Genomic DNA, 16,966 nt, shown 5'->3' with positions numbered 1-16,966 from the left:
TTTGCTTTATCGTAATTCATCATAAGTTTTTGATGTTAACTAAACGGCCCATTAACGATTTTTGGCACTTTAGATTGATGCTGTTGTTGTTGTTGTTGTTGCAGGGTTTTTGTTTAACCTCAGTTCAACGTTCACTGAGTTGGGTCTGGAGTTAAAAACTAACCAATGCTCTCTTTCTGTCTGTCGTATTATCTAGGAGGGAAATTTGGCAGTTTTGTCCATCAAGCCGAATGGCATGGATTCGTAAGGGAACTCTAAAACTAAATCATCATGACAATACATTACAAGGGTGGATCTTTGAATTACAAGCACAATCAAGTCGAAGAAAATCAGTACTCCAGTCGATTCGTTCGACTAAAATTGCTCAAGGCGGTGCCCCAGCATGGCCGCCGTCTAATGATTGAAACAAGCAAAATATAAAAGATAAACATACTACTACCGAGGATCGAAACTGTAGTGTAGTCATAGATTTCGGCGATGTTATCTCCATCTTTAGCATACGGGAGATATTTACTAATGGGTAGTCTATCGAAAGAATGCCTTGTTTGTTTGTGTTATTTTATTTATAAAGAAAGCATGATTATGGCGGAGGAACACCCTAAAAGAGTCTAGTAAGTCTTGATAGAAAAGGGTCGTCGACCGGCTAGAAATAACAAGATATGTCCCGGACCAAACCCTTACCGTCTCTAAAAATAATAAAAAAAAAAAAACAAGTAGATTGTCGAGACTTGAGTGTCTCTCGAACTTGCATCAGCACTGACCAAAATCTAAAGAAAAATAATAATTATGGAAAGGTTGCTAAATTATCTTAATTTTAATATCTACAATAGCAACAAGAACAAGAACAGCAACAATAACAACAGTAGCAGCAACAACAGCACTTTTGAAATGTCCTGGATGGGAAAGAGAGGGAGAAAGTAAAGAAGAAAGAAGAGAAAATAAGTGAGAGAGAGAGACAGACATTGTAAAAGAGAGAAAGTGACGACGACGAGAAAAAAGAGAGGGTGATAAAGGGAGGAGACGAGAGAGAGAGTGAGAGAAATGAATGGCAGAAATAAGCAATGAGAGTAAGAAAGTAAAAAAAGACGAGTGTTTGAAACATCATTTAAAAGAGAGAGAGAGAGAGGAAGGTAGAGATACTAATGGGAGTGAGGAGGAGGAGGGGGAGTTGGTGAATGAAGGAGAATGGTGGAAGGGGGAAGCTATCATGGAAGGCGTGACTGAGTAGGAGTTTATTCATTGAAGAAGGTGCAGCGAAGAAGATTGGTCAGCAATGAAAGCGAAAACCTATGAAGTATAGCATTAACGGAGCGTCGTTATCATGGCTTCCCATGTGGTCTAGTGGTTAGGATTCCTGGCTTTCACCCAGGCGGCCCGGGTTCGATTCCCGGCATGGGAACGTCTACTTTTTCCTCCTTTTTTTTTTAGTTTTTTTTTTTCAAGTTTTCCTTTGACTGCGGCCATGCTGGGGCGTCGTCTTAAAAAAAAACTGGCTTCCTGAAGAGTCATAATTATCTAAACTGCAACGAGCATGGCTTTCGCCGCAGCAGGAACTGCCTAACACAGCTTTTGCATCACATCGATCATATAGGGATCAGGTTCGAACTCTGGTGTCATATTTCTGAACTTCAGTAAATCCTTCGACATTTTCCTTCATTTAACCGTCAATGAGCGCACAAAAACAATATGATGTTAGATATGGGAAAATTTCAATTCACACACTTCGCAAAGGAGAATGCTCTTTCAGACTGTCGTATTCTCTTCCTTCAGCGGAACCACTCATAGCATCCATTAATATCAACAATTTCGGCTGGAGTGCTCACATCAACAATAAAGCCGATATGACTCTCAGGATGAATTCCTAGATGTTCAGAACTTTCCGGTTCAGAGAACAAGACATCATCATTACCCCTTTCTCCTCCTTTGTACGGCCACACCTAGAATACTGCTGTCCTCTGTGGGTATACCCGCGCCAAACAAAACATTACGCAAATTGAGTCACCTGGGAGAGCGTTCTCTAAAATAATGAAGGGCATGACTGAGGTTGATTATTGGGACAACCCGAAAACCTCGGATCTTGATTCTCTCCAACGCCGTCGCGAGGCGCTCCATCATTTGCCTAAACGACGACTAACATCAAATTCAGAATTTATCCAAGGCTGGGATCGCGTGCCATACGCCCCCCTACACAATTCAGGCCCACAATACATAAATTCACTGCAACCTAAAGGACAAATTTCTTCAAGGGACACCAGATAAGCCACTTATACCGGAATAAATCCCAGTCAGCAACAACCTCCTTACTCGAATGAGCCATGATTTCATAAAACTTGACTTGAAAATGACTTCGAGAGATACTTAAGTTAGACAGGGTCTGGGCCAATTTTTATCTAAGTTTACACACACATACAAACAAAAATACGGATAGAAAAAAATCCCATCTTTAATTGTTGAATTCAGTTTACAAATCCGACGATCTTTTCTGTTGGATCAACATATTTAGATCCAGAAAATAGCAGTCAAATTAACACACAGACATATCCCTTTGCTTTCTGTTTTCAGATTTTGAAGCATCCGTAGAGGGAATTAACTAATTGGATAATCTCAATCTATGTAGACTTTTTCTTTATTTCTTTTCCTAAACTATATTACATATGTATGACCCAACCATATTTGTATTTAACTGCAGAAAGCTCAATCTTCTTTTCACCCAAACCACGTATTGCAGGAAATAAAAAAAGGGGGATTATGGTACGGTTCACCGTCGAGCTTGTATTTACCATCGAAAACTATGGATGCGAACAGTTTCGTACACCAGAATTTAGTTTAATCTTGCACAATCTGGCGAAAACTTAGGAACCTTGTTTAGTGTAAAAGGGAATTTCTCTGGTGAACAGTTAAGGGACGCATTTCGCGTATATTTTGAGTATGTTCATGAAATAGGGAAGAAGAGATAACTGTGGATTGCTTCGTCTGTCGTTCACCAACACCGCCCCCTCTCCGTCGTTCTTGAAAACGCATGGAGAAAGGGAGATAATCGTAAATAAAATTGATTGAAGTGTGTGTATGTGTGTGTTTACGTCTGTGTGTGTGTGTGTGTGTGTCCCGGTCTTTGTGCGATGTCGGTTTACACCAAGTAATAAACACGACCGTTTCTCTAAGCAATGGTCAGTTTCTATCGGCAAACTTCCGATTTCCTCTGTAATCAGATTTTCAGCAGACCATTCGATGTTTTCCTTGTAAAGATGATCGGTAAGTAACGCTTTCATGCATGCGTTAGGGATGTGCTGAAAACAACAGCTAAATCGCTCTTAAATCACACACACACACAATCATTTATTCATTTGTTTCCAGAATCGTATAATTCCCGTTTGTAGAACACAAATTCAAAAACATTTTCTAAAAGTTTCAAAAAATAAAAGAGTTATGAGGGGTTTTATGGGGAACTTAAACCCAGAATTCCTCCAAGAAAATAAATCTAGCGTCGGTTTCGCCAAGGATCGCCTTGTTTCCACCAACAGAAGTAAAACTAGTTAAATACCATAGAATACGTGGTTGAGTATCTCTACGGGAGAAATGAAAAGTAAAAATAAATAAAAGGAAAGTGAGTTCGATGAAGCAACTGATACTAGTCTGTCTGTTAGGATTTCCATTGTTTGAGGGCCGAGGGCCATGCACACATGAACCGTCTCTTTCTCCTCATTCGTGCCTCTCACTATTATTATGTATTCTGCTCCTTCCGTTGATGTCGTCCAGCTAGTATCTTCGTTTCCTCGCTTCGTTTCTCACCATTGACCCTTCTATCGAGGACAGGGTTCCTCAACCATATTTTTAAAACTATGAAACCTTTTGATTCCCATATAACTCGGATGATCTCTCAAAACTATACCATGTTTTAAAAAATCCTATTATATTTTTTAATTATATATTACTAGGAATTTTTGGAAGAAAATTGTTAAAAGATTTTGTGTATAGTATAAATGCACGTAAATTTTAACAATAAAATCTTATAAAGATCTTCAAGGGCCCTATGGACCCCGTTTGAGAACCACAGCCCTACTATTTGCATGCTGGGGGTTCTGGGCCCTGATGACATTCCCCAAATACTACACGTTTCTGTTTCTGACGGTTGGAACTAAAATTCTTTATACCCTGTGGAGAAGATTCTGATATTTAATAAGTGAATCTCCGTCTGGGAGAAAGAAGAGGTAAAAAAAAATACCGGATAAGGGCACACGAAAAAGAAAATGTTTCTGGACAAAAATGTTTTTCACAGGTTAAATCAACCGTTCTTCTTCATGAAAGGTATTCTGAGGGTCCGCCGATCAGAGATTATACCAGTTTCGTGAAACGAGTGTTACCTTCTTTTCATCATCACCCTCCAAAACAAAAACAAATCCGATCGTGAAATAGACGATTGCTCTTCTGCTAAACAGAATCCAAAATTATCCAAAGGGAAGAAGTTGTCCACTTTGTTGTATTCAGCAGACATTTGTATTTTTAACGTAGCCTCTAAGTCAGTAGTAGAGGTGGATGCTCTGAGAGCATAGCTGTGAGAATAAGAACAGGTTGGACAAAGTTCAGAGAGCTCTTACCTCTGCTGGCCACAAGGGGCCTCTCCGTCAGAGTGGAAGTACCAGATGAGTACTGGGGTTGATGTAATCGACTTAATCCTTCCCCCAAATTTCAGGGTTTATGCCTATAGTAGAAAGGATTATTATTATTATTATTATTATTTTTATTATATTCTATAGATTTATCTCCACTAATTGGCAGCAATTCTATGGAGATGAGTCAATAGAGTATCAGATAAAATGTCTGATATCCTGTAGAGGAATGATCCTTTACATTCTGTGTTCAAATCCTGTCCTTGTCAGCTTTATCTTTTCATCCTTCCCAGGCTTATAAAAGTAAACACCATTGTACCATCTTACTTTCTGCTGCTGTCAGTTATTTTCCTGTTTAACCTTTTCAGATTCTGATTATTTTATCAAATATAAGGCTTATTTATTCACATTTGATTTGAATTTATCCTGTATTATCTTGTAGCCTTGAGATTTCGATGATGTGACTGTATATTTTTTAGACTAACATTGTAGAATAGGTGTGAAAGGTTGGATCTCGCCAGTTTAAATGCTAACATGTTAATATGTTGTTTTTAGAGCAGCTGATGAACAAAACCATAAGAATAATAAAGAAAAAAGGCCTCTTGTAGTATTTAGCTAAATACCTCTATGCTCCCAGTTCAAATCCTGCCAAAGCTGGCTTTGTCTTTTGTCCTTCTGGTGTCAATAAACATTTTACAGATTAAGTACTGAAGATAATCTAATCAATTATACTTGCCCCTCCCCTCCACACTGCATTTATTGTTGTTGTTGTTGTTATTGTCTTACTTCATCTTCCAATTCCAGGTTTTCTTCTCCGTAAGATCTACAATTTCCTCATGAAAGCCCCTCGGGAACTACTGATGCAAAAACATGTAGTGTTGCCTCCCATGGACGTTAAAGTTGTCTGTACACACTCTGAATGGAATTCTGTTTATCGCACACTTTTGGAACAGTGTGAAAGCATCCCGGTAATGTAATCTCGCCTATACACTCGAAACACATTCTATACATCCTGCATACTCAATGTTACCTTTAAAGTTTTTTGTCCTGTGTGTGTGTGTGTGTGTGTGTGTGTTATCTGTCTTGTATTGCAAATCTTGTCTTTCTTTGCAAAGTTTGTCTGCATCCATGTGGGTGATCATCTTCAATTTCGTCTTGAAAACTTTGTTACCATTGTTGTTGACATCATCATCATTGTCATCATGATCATCATCTTCATCACCAAACCAGTGCAGTCTCCTCTCTTGTACATTGCATCTAATTCCTCTTATGCTCCACCTCTCTCTCAATACACCAATGATCTGTCACACATGCACACTGATATTGCAACATACCAGCTTCGTTCCTCCCCAACCTTTGCATGTTATTTGCATTCAATGTGTGTGAGTGAGTGCATATTCATCCTTATCCTTACATGTGTTGGTTGACTGTAAACAGCATCCTTGCTGTCTGTACAGTGTTCTTTGCTTGAAATCTTCTGCAAAAACATGTCTGAGCTTCTTGATATCTCTTAAAGTGTTGCACAATCTTTGGAAACAAAAGACTTGTTCAAACAGTGTTGTTTGTTTCCAGTTATCTGCATCTCTGGCTGTGGAAAATCTGCCTCAATGAATTCCATTTCACCCATGCAAGCATATAAAAGTGGATGTTAAATGATGGTGATGATGATGATGGTGGTGGTGGTGATGATGATGGGTAGATTATCTGTTTGTAAGCTGGTTTGGATGGATTGTATGTATTATTCAAAGGTTAATTCTTGTTCCACTATGTCATGCTCATTCTGCCTAAGAATTATGTTAAGGGCACATGTATCTGTGGAGCACACCCTCCACTTCTATGCTAATTTAATGAGCTGGAATGTTCAGTTAATTGAACAACTGGCTCCCTATCATTTGAACCAACAGAGAGGCATCGACACACTTGCCTACGTACATTTGTATACGACAAGCTTTTTCAGCTTCCAAAGTTTCGAGGTGTTACAGTTCTTAGAACACAGCCACGCCTGCGTCTTTTTAGAAATTTCAAACAACAGATTTTGCAATTCTGAAGTTTTTTTCTTTTCTTTTTCAAATTTTCAATTTTTGCCCTGATCTCACTTTCAACCACTTTTCTAAACTCAAGAGGCATGGCACTTTCAGATACGGTTGTTCCTTCCAAAATTCTGTTGACGAGAATTAGGAATTCAATAAGTAAAACCGGGACAGAGGATGTTGGTGTGGAACAAACGGGAAACAGAAGACAACATTTCCATTGAGGTGTTTAGTTAAATCTTTTTTTAGCGTAAACCCCGCTGGGTATCAATAAAATCAGTACAGAACAATTTAATCAATATGTTTATTTATTTGTTTGTTTGTTTATTCAATCATCGGAAATTGAAATCAGACGTTATGATGTTTAGCCGTTGTTTCTGAATAATATTTAAAATAAATTTCAGAGTCGCAAGAAAAAAAAAACAAAAAAACCCCACTGTTTTACTAAGGGAGGCAACTCCTCATAAGTTGGCTGTATGTCACCTCCCTTTATCATCTTTCCGCTCCTTATGATCCCACTCTCAGATATTTGAAGAATTTCCGTAGAATGGAAAAACAAAAAAAAAAAAAAAGAATTATGATCAGTAATAATTGCAGATATCCATGTAAGCATATGTATAGCCATGCATGGTAGGATATTTTTGGGGTCAATGGACTTATATGTTGAGGCTAAAGTTAGAATTTCAAATCCTGCTACTTTTCAGTTTCCGTCTACCAAATCCACTCATAAACTTTGGTTGGCCCAAGGCCGTAGTTGAAGACACTTGCCCATGTGGGACTGAACCCAGAACCATGTGGCTGGGAAGCAAGCCTCTTACCATACGGCTACACTTGATGCATGTCTGCATAATTATGTGAAAATGCCATTGGTTCTCAGTTTGGATTTTTAATTGGCTTTACTTTTAATTAATTGTTAATCCATTTATTTTTAGGTGCTGGGATTAGATGCTGAATGGATTAGTAGATTTGGTCGGAGATATCCTGTATCCTTGCTACAATTAGCAGGTAAAGATGGCCTTTGTGTTCTCATTAGACTGAACTTGTTGCCAAAACCTTTCCCAGCTTCGTTAAAAAGTTTGTTGGCTGATTCAAGGTAGGTCTTTATTTTCTATACCAGAGTTGATTTTGGGAAGGGCACCCAGCCATTAAAAACCATGCCAAAAGAGACAGTGAAGCCTATTACAGTCTCCTGGGTTGGACGGTTTGACAGGAGCTGGTAAAGCCAGGGGTTCACCATGTTCCATTGTCTGTTTTGGTTTGGTTTCTAGGGTCAGATGCCTTTCCTAATGCCAACCACTTTACAGAGTGGACTAAGTGCTTTTTAAGTGGCACCAGTGCCTTTTTTTGTGACTCAGTAATTAGAATTTAACTTTTATCACATTTCTTGGTGTCGACACAAAATGGTGAAATGAGTAGAAATTTTCAAAAGGAACATATTACCTCCAAATATAATTGAACGAGCAAATTTCACATTTACATTACTCTTCCCATAAGTATTTTGTCATATGCTCCTCCTCCTCCTCCTCCACCTGTGTGTGGCCGCAATCCAATGACTGAAACAAGTAAAAGATAAAAAGAAAAGAAGATGAAAGATTTGAATGTGGATAATCCGTTGAAGGAGGGATTACTGTTGTTAAATGATTCTCTTTTTCTGTCCACAGCATCCTGAAAGTAGGTGTTGGCATCAGTGTGGATGTAGGCAATCTCCGAATTGACCATGACCTTCACATTAGGGGTTACCTTGACCTTCGCAACGTCCTCCCCTATATACCTACTGAATACTCAGTGTGAGTAGTTTTTCTTTCACTTCATTCTCATTCATCTCTTTCTCTCTCTCCTTCTCTTTCTCTCTCTCCTTCTCTTTCTCTTTAACTGTTGTTTTGTCTCTCTATGTTTATCTATCTGTCTCTCTCTCCTCTCTCTCCCTACTCCTCTCTCTGTCTTTCTCTCTCCCTCTCTCTTTCTCTCTCCCTCTCTCCCCCTCTCTCATTCTCTCTCCCTCCCAAGGTGCTGCCCCAGCATGGCCACAGTCTAATGGCTGAGACCAAGTAAAAGAAGAAAGGTGGCCAAATGGCCGAATCGTCAGCATCCCGGACAAAATGCTTCACAACATTTCGTCCATCTTTACATTCTGAGTTCAAATTCTGCTGAGGTCGTCTTTCCTTTCATCCTTTCTGCAGTCAATGAAATAAGTACCAGTTGTGTACTGAGGGTCGCTGTCATCAACTTATCCCCTCCCCTGAAATTGCCGGCTTTGTGCCAAATTTTGAAATCATTGTTTATGTGATTGTTTTTGCAATTATTCCAGGACGAGTTACAGTTTGACGAACCTTGCCAAAGCCATCATCAACGTCGACATGTACAAAGACAAATCTATCACCCTTAGCAACTGGGAATCTGAAGAACTCACCAAAGAACAGGTGAGAGGAGGAGCTTTTGTGTCTTGAGGAATTGGTTTGGGGTTGGGCGGTTAGGGTGGTGGTGGTGGTGGTGGTCAGGGCAGTGATCTGCTTACTTGTCTGTCTGTCTGTCTGCCCATCCATCTGTCCATGACCCTCCTGTCTCTCTCTCTCTCTCTCTCTCTATTCGAGCAGGGAAAAACAAAACTCATGTAAATTGATGATGCAGTAATGATAAATCTACTTTTTATTAATTATTAATTTAATTAGTTATTGTTAGTTTATTTGGTTACATAAAATTATTTAATGTTTCTTTTTTTTCTATATTTTCTTCCTGTCGTGTCTGCTGCTGCTGCTGCAGATGCACTATGCTGCCCTCGATGCACTGGTCGGTGTCACGATATTCTTGCAGCTGATGATTACCAAACTGAACCAACAAAAGCAGCATTTCCTCAAGTTCCAAAGTTCCTCAGACGAAGATATTCGGGAGGCGATGTTGGCGATTCTGCCAGGAATCATTGACTGCAAGACACCAGATCAAAAAACAAGAAAATTAATGAAGCTGGTGCGTAATTGATAATTAGAAGGTAACTGAACCGGCCCGTCCACCCACTTTTCCTTCCCCCCCACCAAACACACACACACACACACACACACACACATTATAATATCCATTTCCCCATATTTGCGTGAGCTGAGCAGAATCTGCTGCCAGTTGTCCTTCCTGTTCTCCATGGCAGGTTGATGTAATCAACTCCCCCCCTCCCACTGAAACCAGTATTTCTTCATGGCCAGACATGTTTACACGGAAGACTGGAAATGGGCAACGTTGCTTGTAGGGTGGTGACACTTGTTTACGACTTTCACATAATCTCAAAAGAAGGGGACACAACACCTGCACACAACAAAACACTCCCATGCAGACACACATACATACATCATTATCAGCATTTAACGTCCGTTTTTCCATGCTGGTATGGGTTGGACAGCTTCACGGGAACTGGCAAAGCCAGGGTCCATGCCTGGTCCCATAGTCTGTTTTGGCTTGGTTTCTATGGTGGGATGCCTTTCCTAATTAAATAAACCACTCCACAGAATGTGCTCGGTGCATTTTATGTGGCACCAGCATCCACACCAATGCTTTTTACCCAGCCCCTTGGTTTTAGGATCTCTTCATCGCCGTTATCATCATAATTTCATGTCTGTTTTCCATGCTGGCATGGGTTGGACAAAAAGTTACCAGTAGGTGGCTACAGGGAATTGAAACCTGTACCTCTCAGATACTGGCTGGGTGCTCTGTACCATTAAGTTAAGTGATTCCAACATCTGAATGAATATATATATATATATATATATATATCACTTTGTAAATATATATATATATATACATATATATATTGTACATTTGACGAAAGCCACTGCCAAAGCATTGGCCAGTCTGGAGCTGTGACAGGGGATGCTTAACCTAATTTTCTGAGTTAACTGAAATACAGAGACAGTGGCATATTTCATTGAAAATGTGGTCAAGAAAAGGCCTAAACATAAACAAATGGGATGGTCACTGTTTGAACAGATTTGGGTATAGGTCTACTTGGTCAAGGCTGAGCAGGGGCTAAACAAGAAACCAAATGTAGATCAATATTGAAAATCTGGGATCCTGTTATGGAATTTAAGTATGAAATAATGTCTCTGTACCACCCTAGCTTCTTGTCTTGTGTGGGAAAGGGATGAAGGCCTCAAGTCAGTGCTAAATGTGTAATGTTTATTCTGTCTTTTGACTTTAACAGGCCATCAATGACACAAGGAGTGATGTTGAGTGGTTGACATCAGCAAGCTCTCCTCTAATTAACCTTGATGTAACTCACAGTCAAGATGAAAAGGTTAGATCTTTCAATTCCAGCTGCAATCCATCTGATGGACTTCCATACCATTTGCATCTTCCTAGTTAAGAATTGAATTGATCTGAGGCTGGGGTAGAAGACACTTTGCCTGAGAGGCTGTGTATTAGGATTGAACATGGAAGCCTCATGTTTGCAAAGGGAACTTCTGAACTCCTTCCCAACACCTTCATCAGCATCACCATCACCATCATCATCATCATCATCATCATCATCATCATCTTCATCTTCATTTAACGTCCATTTTCCATGCTGGCATGGGTTGAATGGTCTGACAGGACTGGCAAGCCAGAGGACTACACCAGGAGGCTCCACTTGTCTGTTTTGGCAGCATATGGTTTCTGTGGCTCCAATGCCCTTCCTAACCCCAACCCCTTTACAGAGTGTGGACTTGGTGTCTTTTACGTGGCACCAGCACAGGTGCTTTATATGTGGCACCATCATAAGTGCCTTTCATGTGGCACCAGCATGGGTGCAGTGTGGCACTGGCAGAAGTGCTTTTTACATGACAACAAAATGGCTGCTTTTCATGTGATAGCAGCATGGTGAGAAATATGTTGGTAGAATTGGAGGAGGAAGGACAAATGACTTCTATTACGGCCTTAAAGTAACCAATTGACCGAGTATTGAATAGATTGTTTTATGGCAATTGTTCCAGTCCTCGGCACTTGGAGTTCAAATCACACTAAGGCTGACTTTGCTGTTTATCCTTTTGGGCTTCATAAATACCAGTTCTGTACTGGGGTCGATTTCCTTCCTTCCTTCCTTCCTTCCTTTCCCCTCCCTCTTGTTCTTCTATCCCTTTACTTTCCTTCCTCACTTACTTCCCTTGCACCTTTTTTCTCTCCCCCTCCCTCTCATTCTTTAGTCCTACTGATTCCTTTCTCCTTCTCTCCTATTCCTTAGTCCCTCTACCCTCTTCAACTCCTACCCTCTCCTACCACGTGATCGCTGTCTGGTTAAGGCATTGCCATCTTGTTCCAACCAGCTGCCCTTCAAGGCTGGTCACGCCCCTCTGTCCTCCCACCTGGTCTGTTATGATTTGCCATTTTACCATTTCCCCTTTGTGCCAAGCTTACCATTCTTGTCTGATGGTCGAAAGACCCTTCTTGTTATGTATTATTATTATGTATGGCCATGTATTCTAATGAAGGCAATTGATCCCTGGAATATGACTGGTACTTATTTTATTAAGCCTTGAAAAATGAGAAGCAAACCTCCTCCAGATTCTGTTTGGGATTTTACCTTTTATCTTTTACTTGTTTCAGTCATTAGACTGTGGTCATGCTGGGGCACTGCCTTCATGAATTTTTAGTTGAATGAATTGACCCGAGGACTATTTTTAAAGCCTGTTCTGTCAATCTCTTTTGCCAAACTGCTAAGATATGGGGATATAAACACACCAACACCGGTTGTCAAGTGGTGGTGGGGGACAAAGAGAAACACAATGACACACACACACACATGATGGGCTTCTTTCAGTTTCCGTCTCCCAAATCCACTCACAAAGTTTTGGTTGGCCTGAGGCTTATAGTAGAAGACACATGCCCAAGGTGCCATAAATTGGTGGGACTGAACCCGGAACCATGTGGTTGTGAAGCAAGCTTCTTGCAACACAGCCATGCCTGCGCCTATGTTGAAGAATAAAACGTAAAGAATTTAATCAGCCATTGTTTGACTGACATATTTTTTCTTTTAAAAAAATGGAATTATTTCACAATAAATCTTAATTTTTTTTTAATCTCTTAATCTGTTGTTTAGCCTCAAGACAAATCTGCTTTCAAGAAAAAGGACAGTCTCAGAGCTCACAGCCTCAGAGCTTACAACCTGCGTCGCAATCCACTTTATGACAACTGCCAGCTTCTGGCACCCGACAACCAAATATTGTGTACCTGTGATTCCCGTAAAGCTAAATGGTACCTTCACAAAGGACTTGGAGGTTGGTGATTATTCTTCTTTAAAAAGGTGGGAGGAAGGGACGAATGTGTTTAACGGTCACTGCAGTAATGATAGTGTTGTTGGTGTTCTGAGCATGACCATCTTGTCTTATGGTGGTTTGGAAGTCAGTTTGGCTGCTGTTTCTAGCAGGTTGGGCAGCAATATACATGATTTCTCAGTTAACCCTTTAACGTTCACTTTATTCTGTCAAATGTAACATTTATTTATTTATTCACATTGTTTTGAATTAATCATTGCGTTATTTTGTAACTTTGGGAGTTTGATGAGGTAACTGTTAATTTTTGGACTGATAATGTAGGTTTGGTGTGAGAGGCCAGATCTGGCCATTTGGAATATAAAACAGGAAGAACATTTAGGCTGGACATGGCTGGTTGAAATTCTAAAGGCTTAATACCAACGTCCATATACTGTATATGTCTATCTAGTGAACATCAACACACCGTATCAAGTTAATATAGTTAAAAATCTATGCGTTGTGTATGTCAAAAATAACATCTGTTCACTGTTTGTTCAATGAACCCAACATGTACACACTGCGTCTGTCTGTTCAGTTCACACACATGCTTCATATGAATCTGCCATGTCATATTCCTACCTTGTGTGTCTGTTGGTCAGTCTGGTCAGCATCTAAATTCTATGTCTTTTGATTTATCTTCTCAACATCCACACACACTGTGTCTGTCTGTCTGTCTGAATCTCTTCAGTCAATATCAACATAACTCAACCTGCCATAGGTAAAAGGTCGAGTGAGCCATTCCAGTTATTTTATTTTTTTTTTTCCAGAACTGGTCAGTGAGAATCCTTTGGTCATCCGGCTGAACTTTGAACCCTCTGGGAGGCCACTCAACGATGAAGGTTATTATCAACAGGAGAAGGAGAACATATGCGTTGTTTGTGGAAAACCAGAGAATTACCTCCGGAAGAATATCATTCCCCATGAGTATCGCAAGTGAGTAATCCACTCCATTATTATTACGCCTCCTCCCCTCCCCTCCCTCTCCCCTCCCCTCCCTCTCCCCTCCCCTCCCCTCCCCTCCCCTCCCCTCCCCTCCCTCTCCCCTCCCCTCCCCTCCCCTCCCCTCCCCTCCCTCTCCCCTCCCTCTCCCCCCCCTCTCCCCTCCCTCTCCCCTCCCCTCCCTCTCCCCTCCCCTCCCTCTCCACGCCCCTCCCTCTCCACGCCCCTCCCTCTCCACGCCCCTCCCTCTCCACGCCCCTCCCTCTCCACGCCCCTCCCTCTCCACGCCCCTCCCTCTCCACGCCCCTCCCTCTCCGCGCCCCTCTTTCTCCGCGCCCCTCCCTCTTCTCTCAGAATTTTCTTCAGGTCAAGTAGCCTATCCCACTCAAAAGGTCCCTGAATAAGGTTTGTTTAAGGATGTTGAGCAAAACACCCATGTTTCCAAACGTGAATTATCCAAACCCCCAAAGATTTTCTCTCAACACATGGCCATGATGCTCCCCCACTACTTCTGCTCATGATCAGAGATGCACATATTGTCAGCCACTAAGAGACATTGCTCAACTGGTTAAGGTCAAACAACTGACAAACAAATCTGTGGTATTGAGCAAAATATTTACTGTAGTCCATCTTTTAAACCAAAACAAAACAATGTGCATGATAACACTGTCTGGTACTGCATCAGAGCATTGTACAGCATCAGAGTATTATTGCTATTATTATTATTATTATTATTATTATTGTTATTATTGTTATTATTATTATTTCATTTTTTAGGTATTTTCCTTCCATAATGAAAGACCATGTGTCACACGATATTCTCCTCATGTGTCCTACATGTCACCAGAAGGCCTGCCTCAGTGATGTCACTCTCCGGCAGAAACTGGCTGAGGAATGTGATGCCCCTTTGACCGCTGGTACTGTCAACAAATCTCTTATTGATGTCGACTTGGCTAAGATACGGTCAGCTGCTAAGTAAGTACGTTTTGGCATTGGTGGTCATGGTTGGTGCTTCACACTTTCCTTTTCCTCCTGGTCAATCCTTTTCTGCTTGATGTATTATCAAAGGTTCTTCCAACTGTGACCATCTTGCCTATTTCTGTCTTTTTTCTTTTGATCTTGTAGTCTTGGTAGTAGTGCACAACCCTCCCGATTTGAGTAAAGCACTTTCCATATAAAGGATAGATTGTATACTCCTAACATGGCTACAAGGTCAAACAAACTACCATGGCTACAAGGTAGAAATAGCAGCTGAATCTCCCTCAAAATCACATCCTGTTATTTCCGAAAAGATGAGACTACACTGAAGTATAATGTTGTCTGAAGTACACTATGTATGTGTATGTGTGTGTATATGTATGTACATACATGCATACATGTATGTATGTGTATGCATGTAAATATATGTGTGTGTGAGTGAGGGCATTTGGCTTAGTGGTTAGGGTATTCAGCTCATGATCCTTAGGTTGTGAGTTCAATTTCTGGTAGTGTATTGTATCCTTGAGCAAGACACTCTATTTCATTTTATTGCTCCAGTCCACTCAGCTGGCAAAAATGAGTTGTACCTGTAATTCGAAAGGGGCCAGCCTTGTCACATTCTGTGTTGCATTGAATGACCATGAGAACTATGTAAAGGGTACACGTGTCTGTGGAGCATTCAGCCACTTGCACATTAATTCCAAGAGCAATCTGTTCTGTTGATTGGATCAGCTGGAACCCTTGTCATTGTAACTGACAAAGTGCCAGTTTGATGCGTGCGTGCATGTGTGTGTGTGTGTGTGCGTTTATTTGTGTGCATGCGTGTGTATGTGTTTGCATGTATGCATGTGTATATGAAATTCTGCTGACGTAACTCTATGAATATATTGCAGAGCGTTAATGACAAAGAGTCACAAAATTCCTGACAATCGGCTAAAAGAGTTGCATGAATTCCTGAAGAGAAGTCTTGGAGTGGAGGAACTGACCGTAGATGTTCTAGAGAAATCGGTCAATATGGATGTCAAGTAATTTTATTTTATTTGTTCATTTTGTGGACACAACACACACACACACACACACACACACACACACATACAGAGAGAGAGAGTGAGAGAGACAGAGACACTGACACACACACACACACATGGATGCCCATCTAAACACATACAAGTCCTGTGCATGCCTGGCTACCATGTGTGTGTAAATGTATGTGTGTGTGCATGCACATGTGTATGCACGCAGGATAGATACATAGATATTTACATATATACATCCCTCTCACTGTATCCCTTTCTTTTGTTTTTAAGGATCAATAATCCTGATTACAGTCCGCATGGGCACCAGGTCATTGAATACATGAGACGGAAGAAGCAACTGCTAGAATTCCAGCTACGATGGCGCCAGCATTTCATCGATACAATGAAACCCGCTTATCTGCCGGTGAAATGGGCAGTGGATCACAACCATAAACATTTGGCCCCTCTTTTGGACGAAGAGATCCCGAAATTCACCAAAAAAATGTCCAAGGCAAAATCATCAAAGTCAAGTGCAAAATCAAAGTCTAAAAAATAACTGCAACATAAGCCACAGCAACAAAGCCATGACACGAACTGCATGAACACCACTTGGACTGCGATTAATCAGAAACATCTACAGTTACGCCATCAACTGTAACACTAACAGCAACAACAATGAGAACCACATAATGGCAACAACATTTTCAGTGCAGCTACAATATCTTAGTTCCAACCACAAAGATACAAACCCACTGCTGACCCCATCATTGTGACCACCACCACCACCACCACCATAAATGCCTTCATCAAAGAATGTAAGCAACTAGAAATAATAATAATAATAATAATAATAATAATAATAAATGGCAAAAATTAACTGAAAGATTTCGTTCAGAAAAATATTCTTTGTGATTTTTAAGATTTTGTTCATTTGAAATGGTTTTGAATTATGTTTGCCAACCATGTGGTTTTGAGTTCAATCTCACTGTATCACTGTATTGGATCTGGGGCAAGTGTCTTTTTCTATAGCCATTGGCTGACCAAATCATTGAAAAAAAAGCTTGTCATATATCTATCTGTGTCTGTGTGTGTGTGTGGTCATCATCATCATCATCATCATCATT

At 40.6% G+C, this 16,966-nt stretch overlaps 1 protein-coding gene and 1 non-coding gene across 3 annotated transcripts; both read left to right on the top strand.

Annotated features, from left to right (window-relative positions):
• The first annotated feature begins 71 nt into the window (after nt 1–71).
• LOC106878707 (exonuclease 3'-5' domain-containing protein 2) lies at nt 72–16,742 on the top strand. Of its 2 annotated transcripts, XM_089339657.1 has the most exons (12): nt 72–3,252; nt 5,412–5,575; nt 7,570–7,730; nt 8,299–8,424; nt 8,946–9,057; nt 9,398–9,601; nt 10,824–10,916; nt 12,696–12,873; nt 13,677–13,842; nt 14,626–14,823; nt 15,720–15,851; nt 16,134–16,742. In XM_089339657.1, exons 1-12 carry the CDS (start codon nt 3,165–3,167, stop codon nt 16,396–16,398), a joined length of 1,887 nt encoding a protein of 628 aa, XP_089195783.1. In that variant the 5' UTR covers nt 72–3,164; the 3' UTR covers nt 16,399–16,742. The 2 variants fall into 2 exon arrangements, with proteins under 2 accessions (XP_089195783.1, XP_089195784.1); XM_089339658.1 differs by lacking the exon at nt 10,824–10,916.
• Trnae-uuc (transfer RNA glutamic acid (anticodon UUC)) lies at nt 1,328–1,399 on the top strand. The gene has a single exon. It is a non-coding gene; the product is annotated as a tRNA-Glu (tRNA).
• Nucleotides 16,743–16,966: the final 224 nt, after the last annotated feature.

The sequence above is a fragment of the Octopus bimaculoides genome, chromosome 22, assembly GCF_046866305.1.
Source record: "Octopus bimaculoides isolate indiv1 chromosome 22, ASM4686630v1, whole genome shotgun sequence".
NCBI classification, from domain to species: Eukaryota; Metazoa; Mollusca; class Cephalopoda; order Octopoda; family Octopodidae; genus Octopus; species Octopus bimaculoides.
This window is presented reverse-complemented; position numbering and strand designations above follow the sequence as displayed.

Coding starts and splice junctions, on each gene's coding strand:
- LOC106878707 (XM_089339657.1), top strand. CDS start 3,165: ATGGTCAGTTTCTATCGGCAAACTTCCGATTTCCTCTGTAATCAGATT. Junction 3,253..5,411: donor TTTCCTTGTAAAGATGATCG/GTAAGTAACGCT, acceptor TTCCAATTCCAG/GTTTTCTTCTCCGTAAGATC. Junction 9,602..10,823: donor CAAGAAAATTAATGAAGCTG/GTGCGTAATTGA, acceptor TGACTTTAACAG/GCCATCAATGACACAAGGAG.